The sequence below is a fragment of the Malus sylvestris genome, chromosome 13 (assembly GCF_916048215.2).
Source record: "Malus sylvestris chromosome 13, drMalSylv7.2, whole genome shotgun sequence".
NCBI lineage: Eukaryota > Viridiplantae > Streptophyta > Magnoliopsida > Rosales > Rosaceae > Malus > Malus sylvestris.
In genome coordinates, this window is record NC_062272.1 from 32846293 (window position 1) to 32871021 (window position 24729).

General features: G+C 39.5%; 2 protein-coding genes and 2 long non-coding RNA genes across 4 annotated transcripts; 3 read left to right on the plus strand and 1 right to left on the minus strand.

Moving 5' to 3' along the window:
• The first annotated feature begins 2138 nt into the window (after positions 1-2138).
• On the plus strand, positions 2139-5371 carry LOC126597781 (CBL-interacting serine/threonine-protein kinase 21). Its single transcript, XM_050264613.1, has 14 exons — positions 2139-2591; positions 2686-2748; positions 2844-2915; positions 3021-3128; positions 3204-3275; positions 3386-3439; positions 3525-3740; positions 3842-3967; positions 4070-4177; positions 4285-4404; positions 4498-4563; positions 4646-4720; positions 4810-4919; positions 5015-5371. The coding sequence occupies exons 1-14, from the start codon at positions 2430-2432 to the stop codon at positions 5070-5072; spliced, it is 1410 nt and encodes a 469-aa protein (XP_050120570.1). The 5' UTR covers positions 2139-2429; the 3' UTR covers positions 5073-5371.
• An 809-nt stretch (positions 5372-6180) lies between these two features.
• Positions 6181-16902, minus strand: LOC126597780 (uncharacterized). Its single transcript, XM_050264612.1, has 10 exons — positions 16377-16902; positions 9062-9129; positions 8753-8823; positions 8267-8545; positions 7894-8057; positions 7741-7796; positions 7580-7632; positions 7343-7463; positions 6577-6674; positions 6181-6433 (listed from the first exon to the last, which is right to left on the minus strand). Exons 1-10 carry the CDS (start codon positions 16694-16696, stop codon positions 6362-6364), a joined length of 1302 nt encoding a protein of 433 aa, XP_050120569.1. The 5' UTR covers positions 16697-16902; the 3' UTR covers positions 6181-6361.
• A 76-nt stretch (positions 16903-16978) lies between these two features.
• Positions 16979-18243, plus strand: LOC126597790 (uncharacterized). Its single transcript, XR_007614327.1, has 3 exons — positions 16979-17383; positions 17544-17614; positions 18196-18243. It is a non-coding gene; the product is annotated as an uncharacterized LOC126597790 (long non-coding RNA).
• A 381-nt stretch (positions 18244-18624) lies between these two features.
• On the plus strand, positions 18625-22192 carry LOC126597793 (uncharacterized). Its single transcript, XR_007614330.1, has 3 exons — positions 18625-18696; positions 18794-18835; positions 22122-22192. It is a non-coding gene; the product is annotated as an uncharacterized LOC126597793 (long non-coding RNA).
• Positions 22193-24729: the final 2537 nt, after the last annotated feature.

A 24729-nucleotide genomic window follows, 5' to 3' on the forward strand; every position in this document is an offset into this window, starting at 1 on the left:
ACAACCAATAGAAGATGGTATTGTTACTATTGTACACGCATCTAATCGTCAATGCTGTCGATCAAAATAGAAAGGTGTTGCATACATGCATATTTTTTCCTAGTTGTTATTATATATTGTACACGCTAAACACACATACCCATTTTAGTTTTATATGTACTCCTGTTTAATTTTGCTAGTTGTTTTCGTTTGAATTTTTCAATTCAATGACTCAAAATATAAAAGGGTGTGTGAGAAGCTAAAATTGATGTATTACATGAGAAAACCTTACATGAAACGAGTTTACTGCCACCATAACGTTCTGTTCCAATAATACACAAATGTCACTGATTTAGTAGATAGGGATGCTTCATGGCGGTGAACTTATTTCCATATATGTACTCTCCTATTACAGAGGTAATATAATGTGATTTATTAAAATTCGGTCTCTTTGGTAAATCACGTTACCATTACCATTGTGGTGACCACCACCACCGCCTACCATCACCACCACCAACACACACCACTATCAATACCACCACCACCACCACCACCCACCACCATCATTCACCACTACCATCACCCACCATCATCATCACATCTCCACGTCGCCACCACCACATACCGTTGTCACCATTGCCGCTATTGCCATCATCACCAACTATCGTCACCGCCATCGCCGTCACACCACCAGCATAGTTTCTAATTATATCTCCCATTTATATATTAATAACTCTATACACATATTAATTTTCATATTATTCTTTTAGGTTAGCAAAACAAGACAATTCACAAATTTAAAAAAAAAATTCCGACATTTCAATTTTCGTCAATTTAAATTTTTTTAATAATCTTAAGTTTTTTCGTCCAAACGCAATCTTAGTATTGTCCTGTATAATATCAGACAACCCAAATTTCAACTTTGCTTAGTAATAAAATACTGGTTGCTTTTGTTGATCACACAAAAAATAAAAGTCAGAAATATTTAACGCTTCAAATGATAAAGCAAAAGGCTACTAGTAATTCCCATGCATCTTCCCATAGAAAAGCTAGCTACCATCGGACGATTAGGAATAAAGTAAATTTATAGCCATATAAATCTCTTTTCTTTGGTCACGTGGACGAAATCAAAAAGGAAAAACGCAAAACGTTTGGTGTGCGATAGTTCTTCATCAAACTTATTATTGACCAGTTCAGTAGTATTGACGATTGAGTCAAATTTAATTAATTTCCAGGTTTCCATTAATTTCCCAATTGCATTGGAAAAAACCATATCCAACCATTTCCACTAGTATGACTTAATTTTATTAAAAATATAACCCACACTTGGTTGGGCAGTTGTATTTCCTTTGATAACAACGTTGTGTTACACAGTTGTGTTTGGTTTTGCTCACCATCATTCTAATCTGTAGGTCCCTCTTGTCCTTGACTTATTATCCATATGAAAACTTTTTATATTCCAAAATTAATGAAATCGGGGTTTGACCAAAACAAAAAAGATGTAAATTTGAGTTTAGACATGTAGGCTAGAATAGTGTGCTCCACCAATCTGCAATCAAGTTCAAATCACTTTTCTGAGTTAAGATGAAATTAGAGTAATTATCTATCCTTATTGTTGTAAAAATAATAATAATAAGGAAAGCATTCACACACTTATTTTTTATCTCTCACACATCTTTGTTAATTTTTTGTCATTAATCTTCTTTAACTCATTTGACTCGGCAAATAATGGAGAGGATGTATGGATAGCACTAATAATAGTGAAGTTCATTTATAGTAGAGAGAGGCAATACAAAGTAATTGCAATGTGACCTCACAAAAATGTGATATCTCTAGCATTACGTGTCTAAATAGCATTCATTTTTTATACAACTATTTGCACTAGCAAGTTAAAAAGAATACTACTAGACCGTAGAACTAAGTGACTAATAATTTTCTTAAATAAAAAAATAAAAAACAAAGAAATTTCCAAGTGAAAACCCTTTCTATATGGCCCCAGATATCAACGGCTACCTTCCATTCAAAACACGTTCACAGTTCATACCAAACTGTCAAACTGTAGTTTCCATGCAGCGACTCTCTCTCTCAAACTGTCAAACTGTCAAATAAAATGGGAAACTCTTCTTCCTTTGTAGCTAGCATTATTTAAGAACCGCAACTAGTCCCCGAAGTGTAGCCCTCATAATATCAAATTATTTAATATCACCAATTCAGCACCATAAGTATGGGATGGCAGCTACTACAAATAAACACCAACTACTTGCCAAGTTTGATTTGTTCCATTCAATATTCAAACAAGAGTTGCAGCAGCAGCGGTCATATAACAATTCAAGAAACATTTGCAGGAGATTTATTTAGGAACAAGAATAAATTGTTTGTTGGCAGGCAAGAAGCAGGAGTATGTCGCATTAGTTTATGATTCGGTTTCTCTGAGAATTCGCTTCAGAAACATGGGATTTGCCAGCAACGTAGGGAAGTACCAGCTCGGGCGAACGATTGGAGAAGGTACTTTCGCCAAGGTGAAGCTGGCACTCGACAGCACCAATGGCAAGTATGTTGCAATCAAGATCCTGGATAAGCATATGGTCATGCAAACCAATCTCAAGAATCAGGCATATTTCCAAACCTTTCAGTTTTTCTTCTTTTTGATTTATTGTTTTGGAGAAATTAAATAAAGACAGAACAAATTGTTGCCCAAAATCACAGGTCCAGAGAGAAATTAGAACAATGAAGCTTCTCAACCACTCCAACATTGTTCGCATTCACGAGGTATGTATCTTTACGCCTTAAAAGATTATCGGTTGTATATATTTTGCATCAATTTTTTCTTCAATTAATTTGTTTCTCAAAATTTTCACTTACAGGTCATAGGAACAAAGACAAAAATTTACATAGTTATGGAACATGTATCTGGAGGTCAACTCGCAGACAAGATGGTGAGATTAGTTTACTTTCCGTGTCCGATTTTAAATCTGGTGATTCGGGTTGCTTTTGATTGAACTGAACAAGTTTATCTAATTTTGTTTCAAACTCTTTAAAAGTTGTATGCCAAAAGATTTAGTGAAGGGGAGGCAAGAAAGCTGTTTCAGCAATTGATTGATGCAATGGACTACTGTCACAACAGAGGTGTCTATCACAGAGATCTAAAGGTGAGTAAAACCTAAATTTACAACATTTTTTTTCACAATTGGAGCTTCCTCAACTGACTGTGGTGTCATATGCAGCCTGAAAACTTGCTTCTAGCCAGTAATGGAACGCTGAAGATGTCCGATTTTGGACTCAGCGCACTGCGTAAGGTAGCAACATAAATCCTTATGTTCTCGAGCCGTTGTTCAGTTATTTTAATTTTACTATTGAAATCTGACGATTTGTGTTGGTGCTTGCGCGAAACTTTGATGATCGACAGCCTGGTGACCTTTTGTCAACAAAATGTGGCTCTCCAAGTTATGTAGCTCCCGAGGTATGCAGGTTATCGATACATACAAAAATCATACCCCGAGTTTCATTTCATCAGATGGTTTGACGATTTCAATATTCGTGAACAGCTGATCCTGAGTAAGGTGTACGATGGAGCAGCTGCAGATGTTTGGTCTTCTGGAGTGATTCTTTTCGAATTATTAGCTGGTCATCTACCATTTGATGAATCTAGCCTGATGAGCTTATACAAAAAGATATCCAGAGCAGAATACACATTTCCGCAGTGGTTTACACAAGACCAGAAGAAGCTCATCTCCAGAATACTTGATCCAAATCCTAGAACGGTATAGCTCTGATGCTTAAATTCCACGCTCTTAAGCATTTTGCGATAGCGTGTTGGGATTCATTACACGGCCTCATATATATGTTCCTTTTATCAATGCAGCGGATAACAATACCAGAGATTATCGAAAATGAATGGTTTCAACAAGATTATGTGCCCACATATGGAAATGATAGTGACGAAAAAATCTACCTTGATGATGTTAATGCTGCATTTGATTCAATTGAGGTAAAAGCTCCGCATGATTGTAACGCAGAGAAAAATGCTAGAATCTCACCTTCACTGCACATACATATCTGATTTTGCACAATTGTTATTTGTTCCATGCAGGAGAATGTGGCGGAGACAAAAATTCCAAAATCCTCAAGTTTTATAAATGCATTCCAATTGATAGCCATGTCAAATGATCTCGATCTGTCAGGTCTTTTCGAGGAACAGGCAAGTTCACAATGAAGGAAAAGATATCCTAAAATATTTATAATCCTACTGTTTTTTTTTTTCTCGCTTATAACAAGTAATAATGCTAAACCGTGCTCTTAATTTAGGATGAGAACAAGCATAAAACAAGGATTGGATCCAAGCATACCATTACTGAAACCATGAAGAAAATAGAAGCTGCTGCAACGGATGCGAGCCTTTCAGTAGCAAGAACAAACAACTTCAGGGTACACGAAAATCATATTCGATTGCTTCTTTATCCACTTATCAAAGTTCTTTCCTGCCAACTCATGGTGAATTTATTCTTTTTTTTTCATCAGATGAAAATGCATGCAAAACAGATTATGACTAGATGCTGTAGATCATACATTGACATATCAGCAGAGGTAAGAAATTGCCATACATTTGAATGAGTCGTGAATAGAGGATTTTAAGTTCGATCTCTGACCATCCAGGCGAAAATGGCAGGTGATTGAAGTTGCTCCCACGAATTGTGTCGTTGAAATATCAAGATCTGCAGGGGAGCTTAGACTGTACAAAGAAGTATGATCACCATATCCATTAGCTAAATATGCACTAATGATAAAAAATGTTTACTTACTGAGACAATATTCTGTTGAAAATGATCTCAGTTCTGTAAAAGTTTATCAAGTCAGCTGACAGACAAAGCCGCTGCTTCATCACCGAAGCAAGAATCTGAGGCTGTCAACACCGATAGAGAAAGTATCGAAGAAAAAGAACGGTAATCCGAAACTATTCTGCAATGTGTCAAGATAACGGTATACCATAGATTGCTGCAGCTGGCTGACTAGTTGTATTTTGGATAATTATATGCAGCTCTGAGGAGACGAATTCCAGAACAATCAAAGACTACCGCGGTTATTCATCGTCTTGACGAGCTTCTGTTTTTTCGTTCAAGACGAAGTTCCTGAGGGATCGTAAAGGAAGATGTAAATCTAGAGTAGAAAAACCTGATTCTTTTGCAAAGCTTTCTCCTTACAAGCAGAAAAGAAAGAAGAGGAACGTTTCTTGCATGCTTCAAAATTCAAATGTAATTGTGTATTTAATTTTAACAATTTCCCATTCACTTTTGATACAAAATAAGTTATCAAAGATGACAGAGGATCACAGTGTCTGTGATTCTCCATTTGTACTGTATTTGAAAGGATGTAAATATTAATTTTCCCGAAAGCATATTTATTTCTTTCTCCAGAGAAAGATTTCGTATCCAAGCAAGGACATGTTTCTGAAACTTTCAAACGCAATCAATCGATTATACTAGTTTGGGACAGAGTTGCACGAATCTAATTCGCGTGGAACAGAATTCGTGCGATCTCTAATTCGTGCAACTCTGTTCCACGTTTGGCACCGCATACCCCTGAAAGTTGGAGTGTTCATAAAAGTGCAACCTGGGGTGGTTGTGGGCTGACAATTGCGGCCGTGGCGGTGGAGGCGGGGTAAATGGCGCAATGCGGTCTTTATCACATATTCGGGTGGATTCTAAATTTGCAATTATATAACACCAATGTCTACGTTTTCTTCCACATACAGCTACGCTTTCCAACTCCCTTAAAATCTTAGTTGTAAACATCTCCTAAATCCCAAGATTTATATGCCAACCGTACAAAATTCCAACTTCTCCTAGAGCATCTACTCTAGTTTCTTATCCAACACGCTGTGATTTTCTGACTTTCAGGAATTGTCTCTGTTGTCTGAAGGGTTCATTTGATAAGCATTTTCGCTCTGAGTTTTTCATTTTTGTGTTAGAGGTTGAGGGAAATACATGGGAGAAATGAGGGATGTAGAAGAAATTGCACAAAATCAATCCCTCTTCTTCATCCATTGTTTTACCCATATACTTTCCTAATATCTCGAGCACCCAAAAATTGAAAACTAAAAACAAAATGGTAATCAAACAGACCTTAAGGTGGAGACCCTCACGTTAGAAGACCTTGTACACGCGTTCACGTAGGAGCTGACAATTCGGAACTGGCTTGAAAACATAGTGAAAAATTACACATCTCTGCATTTACATTTGACGTCAAATATACATCACATTACCTTCAAGGTGGGCAATGTACCTGATAAGCTTTATAAATGATAAAAATTACAATAAAGTAGCAGTCTAATCCGTTGTTGAATCGCCAATCAGAAAAAAATAAAAAATAAAAACTTCTACAAGCCTTAGAGAAGGAAGGAATCTATGATATGGAAAACCACATCCGCACCATCAGAATTCAACCAATAGCTCTTCACCTGTATGTATGAGGGAGTAGATATATGTAAGAAAAAGAAAACACACAACACAACACGCTTCTTTACGAGACTATGTTGTTACTAGTTACTAGTACATCTAATTGGGAACTTTACGAGTATTAATGGAGCCAACCAAAACTTGCCTGAATAGTATTATGAGCAATGTATCGTTGTGTACTTTTTTGAAAGCTGACATCCACACGTTCCCAAGGTATCTGAGTAAGACCTCTAATCATCTCCTCTACACACAATAAAGGACAAACGCTATTTAAAACTGAAAGTAAACTTTGAATATATGAAAATCATAATAAGAAACAAGATCACGAGGTCAATAATAAGGGACACAGAGAAAATACTTGTAACAGCCATAAAATGCATGCTGGAAAGGAAAATTAATATGTATTCGGTGATGAATACATATAATAAGAAACAATACTCTGTGCTTCCCCTGACGACCACTCCTCTTTTTCCCTTATCCAAATAACCGCCAACCCACACTATTACTTTCCACCACCTTTCTCTCTCCAATCCATAAAAGTAGCCAGTATGTTTTTTTGGTTGTAATCGTAACAGAACACACATAATAAATGATCTGCAGATCACCAACTATGATGCATATAGATAGTGTGTCCAACACATTTACGGAATGTTCAAGAAGTATCTATATGTGCTGACTGCTGACATAACATGAAGAGTATTCACATAACACACCAATTGCTAACAAGATCAACTTTTAAAGCACCGAGTCCACACAAATTGAAAACGTATGTCCTTATAACATTGGTGGAAAGAAATAAACTTAGGATTGAACTAGTCCCCACTCATCCCTCATCACCATTTGGGCCAAAGCTCAGGTCATAATTTTTTTTCCAATAGTTACGCACAACTCAGAAGATAAGTTTGACAAACCTTCCAAGTCTATTTTTACGTCATGAGCAGATGAAGAAGCTTTCATATGAATATCATCAAAAGTTTCTCGCTTGATATATACGATATGTGGATATCTCTCATCGGTTACAAGTAGATTGGACTGCAAATAAGAATTGGAAGGCAAAAAAACAGAAAAAAAAAAATGGAGTGAGTTTGGAACCATAACAGATAGGCACACCCTGAATAGGCAATTGAAGAGAAAACAAGAAGACTTACCTTTGGAAGTTCATCTTGACGCCGGATTGATGATGTTCTCCATCCAACCATATCTTGAAATTAAGTCAACATAAACAAGTTTCAACTGGTTCCAAAGTGAAAACACACAAATATACCATATAATCAAATTTTGATAGCAAAATAAACAGGAAAAAGGATACGATCATAATTTGCATTAGCATATGCTACACGGCGCTTAAATGCACGCAAAGCCGATCTGCACAGGCAAGAAAAAGATATATTACCATCTACAAAATTATTATAATTCAATCTTTTGGGAAATCATGGAGAATTATGGACATACTAATACTAACATGAATTTTAGGTCATCACAGTCATTAACCATTCGAAGAAGAAGAGGAGGTCTGCCATCATCATCGTCTGTTAGGAAGAGATGCTTCCCAGATCTCCCAACAATAAAGTGTGCAGTTTGAGAAGCTCTTCTCTCGAGAAAAGGAAGACCACAGAGAAATGGGAGCTGCGGAAACAAAGTTAAAAAATTCACGTTCACAAGATTCCTCCCATATTTTCTTACAAGATTCTCTAATGTAGAATGAAAGTAATAAAAGGAATTCTTCAATTCGCAGCTACTTTTCATCACTGCATTCTATATAGTCATCATATGTGCTGTAAATTGCTCAATTTTGTTTATCCATAGCAAATATGAAGAAAATAAGCATTTCCTACCTGTTTATTTCCCCTTGAACCAAGATGTGGTGTTGCAACCGTTATAAAGTTCATTGCTTCCAGTCCAGCAATTGTACCATGGTGAGGCTGGTCAATGGATTGTGTCAACTTATTTGTATGCCCTTCAATTAAGCAATTACCATTTTGACCTGAGGGTTCTGATTTTGGAAAAGGTTCATACAGCCTTCCGACGGCATACCTTGCAACCAACCCCCCTAAGGAATGAGCCACAAAAGATATTTTCCGCACCTCAGACCTCCTTCTGACAACAGCTAATACCTGCATTGCTTTTAGCTCTGGAATTTAAGATTTGCCCAAAGTTTGAAATAAATAACTTTATAATATTGAGATTTATCTTTGCAGTTCTCTTATACACTGGTGAGTACCATAAGCATTTTATTATGGTTCAAAAAATGCCCACTTTAGTATCATAAACCAAGGCATGCTATGCTAAAATATGCGGACTAATATGCCATTACCAAATACCTCTTCAGCTAGCCTCTCACCCATCAAGTCAACACCGTCAAATGTCAGTCTTGAAGAGTTACATTCACTACCTGCTGGGAAAATTCTAAGTCAGACAGATCATGTATTTTGGAAATAATATGATTCCTAAAGTAAATTTGCAGCAAACAAGGAGGAGCTTGCATATTTACAAGTTTTAATCACTAACAGATCCTCCCCAATTAAATAAATTTTACAAATTGGAAATATACTAAGATACTTAGTTACTTAGTGAATAAGACTCTTCGGCGCACTTGTAAGATAAAATCATAAGTGAAAAGAAGCACTCACGGTGCACTATTACTTTATCAGGAAGCTTTTTCACAAACTGATCTGCGGCGTATCTCCAGTCTGAAGCACTGAAATCATGGAAAAAGAATTTCACATGACATGCAAAAAAAAAGGTTTACAAAATGACAGAAAATATTAGTCAGGAAGGACAAAAATAAGAATTTAGGCCTCGTTTGGTCTCTAGGATTGAATTGGAATAGATAACTCACTATATTCAAGGTATATTGAAGGTAGAGGTTAATGATTTTTCATTTTGAGGGCATTAGACATGAAGAAAACTTATCCCTCCTAATCCTACCATTTTGGTTAATGATTGGATTTTAGAGAAGAAAGGAGTACGAGTAGCATATATCCAAGCTATAAAGGATATGTATGAAGGAGCAAAGACTGCCGTAAGAACTCATGAAGGACAAACCGAAAGCTTTCCCATAACTGTAGGATTACATCAAGGCTCATCCTTAAGTCCTTACCTTTTTGCGTTGGTAATGGATGAGTTAACAGGACATATTCAAGATGATATTCCTTGGTGTATGCTTTTCGCAGACGATATAGTGTTGATAGATGAAACTCAGGAAGGGGTAAATGCAAAGCTTAACCTTTGGAGAGAAGTGTTGGAATCTAAAGGTCTTCGCCTAAGCCGATCAAAGACAGAATATATGGAGTGCAAGTTCAGTGCAAATGGAGGCCAAAACGAGTTAGGGGTGAGGATCGGAGATCAAGAAATACCAAAGAGCGACCGTTTTCGTTACCTAGGATCTATCTTGCAAAAGAACGGAGAATTAGATGGAGATCTCAACCATAGAATACAAGCTGGATGGATGAAGTGGAAGAGTGCATCCGGCGTGTTGTGTGACCGCCGTATGCCACTGAAGCTCAAGGGAAAATTTTATAGGACGGCAATAAGGCCGGCGATGCTGTATGGCACAGAATGTTGGGCGGTGAAACATCAACACGTACACAAAATGGGTGTAGCGGAGATGAGGATGCTTCGTTGGATGTGTGGGCACACGAGAAAGGATAAGATTAGGAATGAGGATATCCGGGGTAAAGTAGGAGTAGCCGAAATTGAAGGAAAGATGAGAGAAAATCGGTTACGGTGGTTTGGACATGTGCAAAGAAGGCCTACTGACGCTCCGATTAGAAGATGCGACTATGGGACAGAGGTTCAGGGCCGAAGGGGTAGAGGAAGACCTAGGAAAACTTTGGAAGAGACTCTAAGAAAAGACTTAGAGTACTTGGATCTAACAAAGGACATGACACAGGATCGAGCACAATGGCGTTCTAAGATTCATATAGCCGATCCCACTCAGTGACTTGGATTTTCCAAGTCTCCAACCAAGAAGTTTTCCTCACTCGGGAAATTAAGGGAACACTACCCCAACCTACATGCTCCACTCAGAAAGCTTCAACATACAAGCTTCAACAAAAGAAAATTCAAAGAACTTAGCGAAGAAGGCTTTGGTGTATTTAACACAATACGTTGAAATGAAGGAAAGCTTATTTATTGATATCCCCGATAAGCTACAAATATGTACATATACATGAGTCAAAATAAACACACAAGAGGGAGCCTTCACAAAGGTTGCTTAGGAGAAGTCTCAGCAGTCGGTAGAGCCCCAGAAAGAGAAGGCACCGGAGGGGGATCATTTGGAGCCTCAGTACTGGACAGAACCCTAGAAGGAGGAGGCATCAGAGGTTGATCATTTGGAGCTTCATTACGCGGTACAGCCCCAGAAGACGAAGGCAATAAATGCCTTTGGAACAAACCCACAAATCTCTGATGATCAAGTAAAACCTGACCATCAGTTTCCTTCATCTGGTCAAGCTTCCTCTTCATGTTTGTAGCATAGTCATGTGCGAGCCGGTGCAACTGTTTATTCTCATGCTTGAGCCCTCTAATCTCCTGTTTGAGACTCATCACTTCAGCCGCCAATGATTCAACTTGGCGGGTTCGAGCAAATAGGCGTTGGGCCATATTAGACACAGAACCTGCACACTGAACACTGAGAGCCAGCGAATCCTTAACAGCTAACTCATCAGACCGTTTGGAAAGTAGTCTGTTATCTTTGGGAGTGAGAAGGTTCCTGGCCACCACCGCAGCGGTCATATCATTCTTCATCACGGAATCCCCAACGGTAAGAGGACCAGTTGAGGAGACGAAGGATGGGCGCCATATGTTGTCTGGAGAAGGCGGGGCTGCCTCTTCAACAAGGTTCAAGTCAAAACGACGGTCGGAGGGGCCAGACATTTTCAAAGGTGTTGAAGAGAGAAGAGGTCGGACAAATCAAGATCTTAGAAGTGCAAGAATGAAGCTTCTACTGGTGGAGATTCAAGTGTGCTTTGGAACTTAATGCCAGCCTCTATAAAAATCTGCACTTGACGGAGCTTCAGAAATCAAAGAGGCGCCTGCTCAGAAATCGAATAGGCGTTTGCTTTCTCAAAAGTTGGGCTGCTTAGAGATCACGAGGGTTGATCTCAGAAATCGAAGAGCCGTTTGCTTTCTCAAAAGTTGGGCTGCTCAAAGACCACGAAGGCCGATCTCAGAAATCGAAGAGGCGCTCGCTTTCTCAAAAGCTGGGCTCCCTAGAGACCACGAGGGCCGATCTCAGAAATCGAAGAGGCACCTACTTTTCCAGCCTTGTCAGCACCTGTCACACGCACACTCAGCTTTGCGGAAATTATGGGCATTCTGTCAAAGACTTCTGGGGAAGTAGAAAACACATGAATCTTACTGTTCAATCACCCACTTCCCACACGCAACAATAGCTCATGGGTACCACAGATAACTTTGCCAAAGTTCTCTGCCAAAGTTGAGCACGTGAAGCTTGCAGCTCCCACTACATCGCTCTGACCAAGAAGGGTAAAAGAATAGCAAAGAAACAGCACTAACAAAGTTTAGACCCATAAATTTTGAAGGTCTAGCTACCATATTATTACCCACAAGGGTAAAGGAACAGTACCACTGCTGGATAATTGGAAAGTCCATGTATGTCAACCTCTGTGCTTCGTGGCAAGGTAGACTAGCAAACATGCCCAACCTTTACTCACATTCGAGAAAACACTCCCAATAAGATTGCTTGCTCCAAAATCGAAGAGGCACCGTCCTCCGAATCTAAAGAGCCAGACTCCCAACATGACTACTTTCTTAAAAATCGAAGAGAGGGTAAAGGAACAGTACCATTGCTGGATAATTGGAAAGTCCCTGTGTGTCAACCTCTGTGCTTCGTGGCAAGGTAGACTAGCAAACATGCCCAACCTTTACTCACATTCGAGAAAACACTCCCAACAAGATTGCTTGCTCCAAAATCGAAGAGGCACCGCCCTCCGAATCTCGAGAGCCACTCTCCCAACATGATTACTTTCTCAAAAATCGAAGAGACACTGCTCCCCGAATCTCGAGAGCCAGACCCCCAGCATGATTGCTTTCTCAAAAATCGGTGAGGCACCGTTCTCCGAATCAATCGAAGAGGCGCTCGCTTTCTCAAAAGCTGGGCTGCTCAGATACCACGAGGGCCGATCTCAGAAATCGAAGAGGCATCTACTTTTCTAGCCTTGTCAGCACCTGTCACACGCACACTCAGCTTTGCAGAAATTATGGGCATTCTGTCGAAGACTTCTGGTGAAGTAGAAAGCACATGAATCTTACTGTTCAATCACCCACTTCCCACACGCAACAATAACTCATGGGTACCACAGATCACTTTGCCAAAGTTCTCTGCCAAAGTTGAGCACGTGAAGCTTGCAGCTCCCACTACATCGCTCTGACCAAGAAAGGTAAAAGAATAGCAAAGAAACAGCACTAACAAAGTTTAGACACATAAATTTTGAAGGTCTAGCTACCATATTATTACCCACAAGGGTAAAGGAACAGTACCACTGCTGGATAATTGGAAAGTCCCTGTGTGTCAACCTCTGTGCTTCGTGGCAAGGTAGACTAGCAAACATGCCCAACCTTTACTCACATTCGAGAAAACAGTCCCAACAAGATTGCTTGCTCCAAAATCGAAGAGGCACCGTCCTCCGAATCTCGAGAGCCAGACTCCCAACATGACTACTTTCTCAAAATCGAAAAGAGGGTAAAGGAACAGTACCATTGCTGGATAATTGGAAAGTCCCTGTGTGTCAACCTTTGTGCTTCGTGGCAAGGTAGACTAGCAAACATGTCCAACCTTTACTCACATTCGAGACAACACTCCCAACAAGATTGCTTGCTCCAAAATCGAAGAGGCACCGCCTTCCGAATCTCGAGAGCCAGACTCCCAACATGATTACTTCCTCAAAAATCGAAGTGACATTGCTCTCCGAATCTCGAGAGTCAGACCCCCAGCATGATTGCTTTCTCAAAAATCGAAGAGGCATCGTTCTCCGAATCTCGAGAGCCAGATACCACAGACCACTTTTTCAAAGTGCTCTGACAGAGTTAAAACATGTGAAACTGGCAGCTCCCACTACCGTGCTATGACCAAGCAGGGTAAAGGAATAGCATTACTACTTGTTGTTAGGGAGACTCCTATATATGTCGACCTCCATCCCAACGGACAGGCAGACCTGCAAAAATGCTCAACCCTTCATCATATCTGAGAGGGCACTCCCAACAAAGCCTTTCGAAATATTCAGCTTTCTTTCCCCCCGATAATACCTCTGCAAACAAGCTATACTAGAGCAAGAATATCTCATATCATCAGGGTTAAAAGCAAGAGTATCCCATATCATGTTTTTTCCCTGTTTTTTCTTTTGGCCTTGTTTTTACCTGCAAGACAAGGAGAAAGAGAGCAATATGTCAGCACTTGGAATCAAGCTTCCAGCCAGGAACTGACTGCCTGGAACCCCTTACCTGATTACTTACCTGGCATTGCTCTCGAGTACTCATCTTCATCATCTTATGTTTCCAGGGAAGATTCCGCATCTGCTTGAGGAACAGATAGGGCAAGTGCGAAGGATACAAGGAAGCATGTGGAGACAAGCGTAACAGCACACGTGCCGATACATCCATTACTCTGTCAAAAGCAAAAGTATCCCATATCAGCAGGGTGGAACGTACTCTAGATTTGATGGACTTGTTTTGACCCTCAAATTCTTCAGTCGGCCTTATACTCTGGAGGAAACCAGAAAACCCTCCAGCTCAGTTCAAGAATAAGCCTGTGGAAAGTTACTTCTTCAAAAGCAAAAGTATCTCATATCATCTCTTCTCATTTTTCTTCTCTTTATCCTTCATGCTGCTGCAAGATGGGGAGAAGGTGAACAATCAGTCGGAGCTCTGATTGCTTACCTTGTCTGTCACCTCTTTCAGCAGACCCCCTAGCTCGGCGACTTGGGGGACTCCTACTACATGGTTTGTATCGCGCTTGACCAAGCCTGAAACTACAAGTAAGCTTCAAGTGAAATTGATACATTACCTTGTGCATCTCCACCAGTTAAAGATACCACCCCTGGATGGAGGAAGAGTACTTCCAGAGAAGATGCCACATCTACCTATGAGACAGATAAGGCAAGTCAAGACGACACCACACTCCGATACTTAGAAGTTTCGTGATTACGAGATCATTCTCCCACAATATTTCCTAATGTCATTTGTACTAAATCATTCACTCGTACTCACTAAAGGAGAGCTTGAACCTATGTACTTGTGTAAACCCTTCACAATTAATGAGAACTCTTCTATTCCGTGGACGTAGCCAATCTGGGTGAACCACGTACATCTTGTGTTTGCTTTCCTATCTCTATCCATTTATATACTTATCCACACTAATGACCGGAGCAATCTAGCGAAGATCACAAAAAGCGACCGTTTTCGTTACCTAGGATCTATCTTGCAAGAGAACGGAGAATTAGATGGAGATCTCAACCATAGAATACGAGCTGGATGGAAAGAGTGCATCCGGCGTGTTGTGTGACCGTCGTAGGCCACTGAAGCTCAAGGAAAAATTTTATAGGACGGCAATAAGGCCAGCGTTGTTGTATGGCAGAGAATGTTGGGTGGTGAAGCATCAACACGTACACAAAATGGGTGTAGCGGAGATGAGGATGCTTCGTGGGATGTGTGGGCACACGAGAAAGGATAAGATTGGGAATGAGGATATCCGAGGTAAAGTAGGAGTAGCCGAAATTGTAGGAAAGATGAGAGAAAATCGGCTCTGGTGATTTGGACATGTGCAAAGAAGGCCGACTGACACTCCGGTTCGAAGATGTGACTACGGGACAGAGGTTCAGGGCCGAAGGGGTAGAGGAAGACCTAGGAAAACTTTGGAAGAGACTCTAAGAAAAGACTTAGAGTACTTGGATCTAACGGAGGGCATGACACAAAACCGAGCGCAATGGCGTTCTAGGATTCATATAGCCGACCCCACTTAGTGGGAAAAGGCTTTGTTGTTGTTGTTGTTGTTGTATTGGAATGGAGAAGTTTTCTTAATAAGTAATCCACCTACATTCAAGTTGGACACAATTCATTCATTTCTTCCTTCAAACATACCTTCAATACTGTGGGTTATCCATTCCAATCAAGTTCTAGACACCAAGCGAGGCCTTAAAATGAGAATATCTTCAATTAAATAGAGACTGATATTTGAAGAGAAGTCTGTCAAAAGCTCAAACATAGGAAGAATAACTATTTGAAACCACAGATAGGCACACAAAGTACGGGCACAAAAATTATTTAAGGGATGCGATTCAACTCTTGTTCATCTGTAAATCCTCTTTGAGGGCAGGTTTGAGCGCTACACCGTTTTATGTAGTGTTTGTTTTTATGCAAGGCTCTACTTATGTTAAACCAATGAGATTCCCAAAGAGGCAATGCAGAGGGGTGTAAATGATCTAAATCAAGCTAAGTATTGGGATGATTAGGCATGGCTTGACTGAATTATGCTGGAGTCAAGCTCGGGTTGAGCATTGCTTTCCGAGGTTGAGCTTGGTTTCCTTTGTATATAGGACGAGACAATCCTGAGCTCATCTTGGCTTGGTTTGGACACGAGAAAACAACGATTCTTACAAGTCAAGCTCAATTGAATTATCCGTCACTCAAGTCAAAGTCAAGTGATCTCAACCTGATGAAACTTGAACTGCCTATACAAAGTTGAGATTGATTTTAACAAGCTCAATATTTTGTTCGATTTTGGCGCATCTCTTTTGTGAGTTGAGCACAATACGAACCCAAGTTTCTGTATCGGTCTAGCCTAGTCAATAACATAAATAAATCATCTTGCCATTAGATTTACCACAAATCCACTTCTCTACTATATATGGCAGCTCAATATTATCACATAATGTTACACTATAATTCTACACATGCATTTATTGAAAAATTGGGAAGAAGAGGTACCTGCCGATGATTCCATTGACCATTATGACTAGATGTTCCGGCACGCCACTGCCCTTGGGGTCGGCGGCAAATACATCTTTGCCGCCGCTATCGATCTCCACCTTTATCCCCTGGTGATCGGGGTCACGGACGCATCCTCCGGTGACAAATCGGCGGAGCAAGTCCATCCGGGTCCGAGTGATAAACAACCCACGGTCGGAGGAGCTAAAACTTAGGTGGTTGCTGGAGCACAGGGGCTCGAAAGAGCAGTGCTTTCGGGTCGGGTCGGCGGTGCGGAGGACGGGGATTGCGGAATTGAGCGGAGAATTGGCGGCGATCATGTGTGTTTAGAGAGAGAGAGAGAGAGAGAGAGAGAGATTTGGGGTTTGATAAAGTGTTTGAGTAAAGTTACGACAGATTTTGAGATGAGCAGGGAAACGGAAGCTGCTGTCGAATGAATGAATCATGAATGTAGGCGCCGCGGGGAGATCACCGGATTTTTTTTGGCGGTTTTCTATCATTTGTGTCTGTCTCTGTTACGTTTTTTCATTTTGTTTTCTCGCTAATATTTTGACACGTTTTATCTATATATATAAAGGCAGAAGATTAGTTTGGTGAAGCATTGGATAACCCCTAAAATACAGAGGTAATAACATTAACTACAGAATTTGAAACCTAATGGAAAGTGAAAAGGAAGACAGTTGCCAGTTTAGTTATCAGTTCTACTCCAACTTCCCACGATCGAAACCAGAGAACAGTTTAACGATTCCCACGATGAAATCAGAGAGTAGTTTAATGATTCCCACGATCTGAGTTCAGTTGAAGGTTCAACAATAACAATAACTGCCCACATACCACCGCCATATACAGATGAATAATCGAAAAGATCCCAATTTTGAAACCAGATTTCTGGACGTCGTCTTGGAGCCCATCCTCTTCACACCTTCGATCTCAGACGCCCACTTTCAGGAGCCCAATCTCCTGGCTATTGCTCATCTTCCCTTCTCTTTTCTGATCACCATATTTAAGTCAATTTTTCATTTTGTGCAAATCCCTAACCCCAACTTTCCTTACCATTTAGCTTTTGATTTCAACTTTTGATTCAAGATTTTTTCCAATTGCAGTTTTTTTATTTGGTCCCATCATCTTCACACTTTTTTTTTTCTATCTTTCCTTATGTGTCCTTAGTAGATTCCATCACTCTTGCTCTCTCAAAGATTGCACTGAGGCAAAACACGCACTCACTCAAAGACAATCTGGTAACCATTTTCTTTTTATGTGATACTGTCTTAAGATTTTTTGTATTTTCCTTGGTTTTTGGGGGGGTTTGTTCGAGTTCTCGAGGGATTTCAAGTTTTTGGGTTGATGATTGAATGTGGAGCTTAATGTGTTTTTTTTGTGGCATTTTTTATGGAGGTAATTTCTTGGTGGGTTTTGTGTTTACTGTAGTCAATTTTGGGTTTTGTAGATTGAGACAGCAAGACTGAAACTCGAAGATGAACAAGCAGAGGAGGAGGTCGGTGAAGAAAAGAGAAGCAAAAGTAAAAGGAAAAAAACGTGAGTTATTTTTTTATTATTCTCCCTTATGAAGAGCAATTTTTGGATTTTTTTTTAATTAGTGTTTGATGGGAGGTTCAACACTAACCAATTGCTCACCACCAATATTTAGAGATGAGTAATCGGAAGGCGGCTAAGTTTGGTTTTCAGGAGTTCGTTGTGTGGTTTTAGAAGCATGAGATGAATGAATATGTCCTCTTTGTACATGATATTTTTTTATATCCTGCATCTCTGTTTAATGCCGACTTTGTTTTGATATATTTTTTTTTATTGTTAATTTCAGGGTACTACTAGTTTAATGCCGACTCTGATTCCACACTTCAGAAAGGTATGCCTCTAATGTATGATAAATTTTGCCAACTTGCTTCTCTTGATTTGGGTATGACTCCAATCACTTTGTTTTCCAAAGCCATCTTAGCATCAGCATCACCAATTGTAGAACAAAAGCTAATCCAATTGCTAATCTTAGCATCTGCTTCACCAATTCACCATCATCTTTTGATTTTGAGTGCCTTTATCTGATAGAGGGCAAGTACACAGTTTTATATCTTTGGTATACAATATTAGTACTGATTTCTTTTGTGAACTAAATACATGCATAATATGTGGTTGGTTTGAACGTTGTTATACATGCACTGATTTCCTTCTTTGCCGAGCATACTACATAATATTTCCAATTTTCACTAAAATTATCTCCACAACTCATTTGCAGGCTATAAGGAACTGGATTTAGAGAGGGCCTACCAAATAGAGATTTCTTTTACAGTAAAACCTATTTCTCTCGGTAATGCTACACTTTCAAATTTGAAAATTTCGTGAGATAATCGCTTGAAGAAAACCTTGATTGATTGTTGATCTTGATTGAAAACTGTTGATTTCAGCAAGCTAACTCTCAAAGAGTTTAAAAAGGAGGAGCATGAGCAGTATGTATATCTTTTTCTTTTTTCTTAATTTTTTATAAATGATTTGGGGGTAAACATTGAACCTTATATCTCGTCCATCCACCAATATCAATTTCCATCTTTGTTCTTCCACTTCCTTTCCACCTCTCTCTGGTACTTTTTAATTTAAAAATGTATCTGTAAATTTTTTTCTGAATTTTATTTGCTTTCTTCAGTGTTTCGAATCTTCCGATTGCATCAGAAATGAATTAATATCTACAAATTTGATTTTTCATTTACTGGCTTTTTTCTGGTAATGGGTTTTATTCATGAACATTCTCATAGCTGCAAATTTGATTAATTTTTTTTTGAACCCTTGGATGTTACCAAGATTTGATTTTTGCTGAATGATCTGTCTAATTACATTGGTTTGTGTTTTTTTTTTAGTTGATCTTTCTTTTAATTTAATCATCTTGAAATAAAATTGGAATAACTGCATGTTTTCCTTTCACAGTTTACTTTTGAAGTTTTTGGATAGATTGACTTGACCTTCACATTTCTGTGAATTTTTGCGTTAGTTGGTATGCCTTTCTTCCTTATCATACTACACAAAGTGTGACAGCCCGTCCCAGATATTTTTATCGGTGGTGTGGAATGACTAAAGTACCCCTAGACGTTGTGTAGTAGTGTGGTTTAAGTTTGGGTTTTATACTAAGCTAGTTAGTTACTAAGTTTTTGGAACTTAAAGTTAGTGGTTTTGTTGTGTTAGTAAACCAAAATTGGACCACACACTTTCACACACCCATACCCTTACCCGTTGATCTTTCTCTCTCCTCCCTCTCTTGAACTTCTTTCCATTTCTGTACAATTGTACGGACAAACTTCAAACCATATCATTTCTTCACGGATCAAGGTTTTGGAAGCCATCTTTGTGTTCCTTGTGAACTCAGGAACACATCCATACCATTTTTAGAACGTGAGAGCTTGTAAAACCCGAGAACCCAGAATCTCATATTTGGGTCACTGTTCATGCAGTCGTAAACGTGGACCTTTCAGCGAGTTTTAAGGTCATAGGAAGCCTTAAAACATCTTCACGAAGCTCGGGGAGTAACTTTTGAGTGATTTGGACGTCGGGAGGCTCGAGTTCGACAAGTTGCAGTTTTGGCCGGATTATCAAGGTTTCTCCGACGAGATTCCGTGGATTTTAGAACTTAAAATTGGTAAGGTTTGTTCTACTCGTTGTAAGCTTCATTTTGAGACAAATTTCATGAAGTTTGGTTAAGAAATAAAGAAGATATAAAGGTTTCAATATTTTTCCAGTTTCCGGCGATCGTAGCGGCACCGGCGCCGGACTCCGACGAACCAAGGAAGAAGGAGGAGAATATTCCATCAAAGTTGACGGAATATTCTAACGCCGTCAGGTAATTCTAAAGGTATATGCTGTTTTTTAACAGAATATTCCCTAACACCGTTAGGGAATTCGTTTGGTGTGCCAGGCAGGTGCCTGCACGTGAGCTGCACGTCTGGCCGTGCCTTGGCCGTCACGTGAGGGCGCGTGGGTGCTCGGAAAATGTTTCTAAAAATATGGGGATGTTCTTGAGGTTGAGTAGGTCATGGTGGTATATTCAAATACCGTATTTTAGAAATGTATGAGAAGTTATTTCCTAGTTTTATGTATGTACTTTAAATAACGTTTATTTAGTTATTTCGCATATAGGTGAGACCTATTCGGAGGACGAGCGCCATCAATCGAGGTTCGGGGGCTACGACCCTTCGACATATCAGTGAGTGGCCTTTTGGTTTTTCATATATACCTATATATACTTGAGATTTTTCTCAAAAAATAAAATTTAATGATTATACGTTTTGAAATGCCATGCAAAGTATCTGCCTACTTTATTTATGCATTAGTAGTTGCATATGTTTATGATTGGTGTTGTGGACGCACAGGTAAAGGCCAGGTAAGTTCATGAATTAAAGATATGAGATTAATTCAGTTATGCGAGATATGATGTGATATATTGAGAGCTTATAAACCTACACCTCAGTGTTAGTGCTCCCGCCCAGAGTTAGGGCACAGTCATTCACGTGATGTTCACCTCCCGCACCATATGCTCACCTTGGATCCAAGTTAGGTGCACAGGCTTGTTGTACAGACCACATTAGGTGGTTCCGGCTTGTAGGTGACCCGTGATTTATTGCACAACCTTCAAGTGATCGTAGCATTATAGCATATTTATTTTAGACCTAGTCTAGTCGTACAGACCACTTTAGGTGGTTCCGACTCGTGTGTAGAATTTGATATGATTGAGATTGGTTATGAGTTATATACTTAGCCGTACAAGTATAGTTGGATCCGGCTGATATGATATCTAGCATTGATATATTTTAGTTGGATTACTTATGGCATTTCATTGAGATACTTTGGCATGGTATATTCCTATGGATTTTCATCCTGAGCATGATATTTGATATAGCATATATTATATTTCTGGGAAATTATACAGGTTTTACGGCGAGGGGTTCAAACTTTTGAGAAATGAGATGATTTTGAAAAACTTTGTTTATGCCCACTCACACTTTCTGTTTTGTGCCCCTCTAGGTTTTAGGTAGAAGTGCTTTGGTGGCTCACGAGGATTTCGACGGTGGTTCTGACAGAACATCACAAATGTAGGATCACCTTTGGGTGTTATATATCTAGTACTTGTCCAGTCGGACAGAACTTAGGCAATTTATGCTCTGATTGTGTATTTCACACTTAATCTCGCACTTGCACCTTATCTTAATTAGTACTACTAATAGTTGGATTTTTTTTTATTCATATTTCTCTATATCAATTTTGCTTTCGCACTGTGCACATTGTTACGTGACTCTCACGTGACGACCAGCATGCCCTGATTCAGGTCGGGGTGTGTCATAAAGGGTGATGAACAAATGGGGGGAATTTGTGTCTAAAATTACCTTCTCGATGTTATATGTTTCCTTATTATTGAAGTCATGGTATTATATAGTTGCAGTTGGTTAGGTGCTTACGATCTTTTGCAAGAAACATCAAATGTATAAACTCTCTGTACCATCAAATGTATAATTAACTTTATATTTTGACTTTCAAGTTGTTTGTGTTTTGGTACCAATACTTGATGTTTCAGTTGGCACCTCAGTCCTCCCCCTCAATTATTTCAGTTGGCACCTCAGTCGTCCCCCTCTTTTTTATCCAACAACTTACTGTGTTGTCATGTTTTCTTTTTTCGGGCTCTTTCGAATTTTATAAATCTGATTCAAGTTATTAAAACACATACAATTCATGTTTTTTTTTATGGTTTTACAGACTCATTGGTTGCAGACCTATTCGTCGGTGATCGAAGAAAAGGAAAGGTGGGAAAGTCCATTCTTGCTGTAGAGGTCATGTTGGCAGTGAGCCTTGAAGAAAACGAAAGGTGAGAATAGCAGAACAATTGGCTTTTTTTTCTTTTAGCACCGAGTTATTTCCAAAAATTCCCCTAACCTTAATTACCATTGGCACTTTCGACACTTTCGAAATGTGTTTGCATTTTATGAATGGCCTCCTATGTTATACATGCAAATAGTTATAGTTATCAGAACATCTATCTGATGTTTTCTACCTCATCCAACAGCTTAATTACACTCCCACTATTTTGGTTAGAAGTTAATTAGAAGAGTCTTCATTCCATCGACATCCTTTCCTTTACAATTTATGCTGAAAATTAATTGCAACATGTAATATGAAAGGTTTAGTTGACATGTTAACTTTCAGAAGCATGAGATGATCAACATTGAATGTGCATGATACCTTTTTTTTATCCTACTGGGTTGTCTTCATCTTCAGTGCAAGAGGGTAAACCAATTCCCCAACACCCATTTGGGTCTGCCCTCCAGTAGGAGAGGATAAACTAATTGCTCTCCAGTGTGAGAGGGTAAACCAATTCTCCGACACCCATATGGGTCTGCTCTCCAATGCGATAGGGTAAACCAATTCCTCGACACCCATATGGGTAATCTCTCCAGTACAAGAGGGTAAACTAATTGCTCTTCAGTGCGAAAGGGTAAACTAATTGCTCTCCAGTGTGTGAGGGTAAACTAATTCCCCGACACCCAGCTAGGTAAGCTCTCCAGTGAGAGAAGGCCACATAGCTCAAAAGATTAAATGCTTAAAGACCAACTAGGCAGCGAATGGTCAGAGGGCAACAACCACTTTGCAATCAACAGTTCACTTATTCGTCACTTCAACTTTAGCATCTTCGATCTTGGCAGCTCCATCTGCAGCAGCTGAGAAATCAAACTCGAGTAGTTTCCTCATTTTTGGCAAGCAACCCAGACGAGGCAACCCAAACCGTGGCCTATGTCGAGCTAGTCCTTACCTTCAGTCAAGCCGGCATAAGCAATGGCCCTTGCCACACTACCTCCTTGGCCCATGCTAAGCCGACTCTTGGCCCCTACTAGCCAACGTGCCGCACCACCCCAACGGTTGCCCCGTGGTAGCACCACCCAAAAAGAAGACAAGGAGAATTAAGTTTTTCTTACATCGGTGCGACGCATAGAAGACAAAGAAATCAAAGGAAGACGGTTCTTTACACGGGCAAGCAAAGAAGAGTGCTAGGGGAGGGGGAACAAATATCCTTTAGTTTTCTCTCCTTCTTGTAAGGACAAATAGTTATCCTTCGAAGTTGATTTAATCCCCTACTTAAGGTAGGCTTAAATAGGCTTTGGATGCGATTTATTTCCCTTTCCTAGAAAAATCTAATTCCAAGTCCAAGTGAGAATCTGCATCAAAACTGGAGTAGACCTGCTGCCCTTTCTTGCGAGCAACCCAGTAGGTGTGGGTGGGGGCATTTGTGAAGTAAAAAATAATCAAGAAAATTATGGAGGCGACACATATACTTTCGGGTGAAAAAGGACAATATTACCCTCAAGGCACACCTGAACTTCTACGCGCAAGCAGCAGACAATCGTGGCACAATCAAGGTCAAAAGTGATCAAAATATGTATTTGTTCAAAACCTATTTCATCCATCCTCATCAAATCCTCCCCACAAGGTAACCTTCAATTATTCATTCAAAATAGGATTAATTACCTAAATTAATTGATTAATTTCCTAATTAATTAATTAATTATCTAATTAATTTCCTAATTGATTGCAAGATATTATTTTGACATAATATCTTGCAATTACACCAAAAAAACCACCATATGTGGCTGATTCCCATCTCTCCAAAGAGGGCCGGCCACACCCCTATAAATACCACCTCATTTCTCCAAAAACCTAATTCCAACTCTCTAGCAAAATTCTCCAAAATTCTCTACACTTTTCCCTCAAATTCTAACTTTGGCATCGAAGGTTCTTCGGCAAAAGTCCCCCCCCCCCAATTCATCGTGGGCATGCGAGGCTTTTGGCCTTGGCCTAAGGTGTTAATTGTTTTGTAGGTGCATTTTCGTCCAAGAAGGAGAAGGCGAAAATTTGCATCCACAATAATGCATACACAATTTATGTAGAATCTAAAATTCGAAAAACGTAAAGTTGGGTCATGCAATGCTCATGCTATCAGGGCTACAAAAATATCGAGATAAAAACCGTTGTTTTGAAAGAACCTGATTGTGTGATAATATTGATGAACTGGTTTGATGCTGAAAACTTCCACATCATATTCCTAAGCGCATCGGTAGGAGCTTGCTGATAACGTGTTGTGGTCTATATTTAACTGACGGGGAAAGGGGGCCGGAGAAAATATAGAGAGAGATGTGTTTGTAAGATTGTATAGAGGATGTGTTATTCCCCGCCTTTATTCATTTCATTAGTTTGATATTTTCATTTAGCTTCGTGTTCACCGATGATGGTGCTGCTGTTCATGAAAAAATCAAACATATTATTACATGCACATTCGATAAACCAAACCAACACGTGCGGTAATTTTTGATCG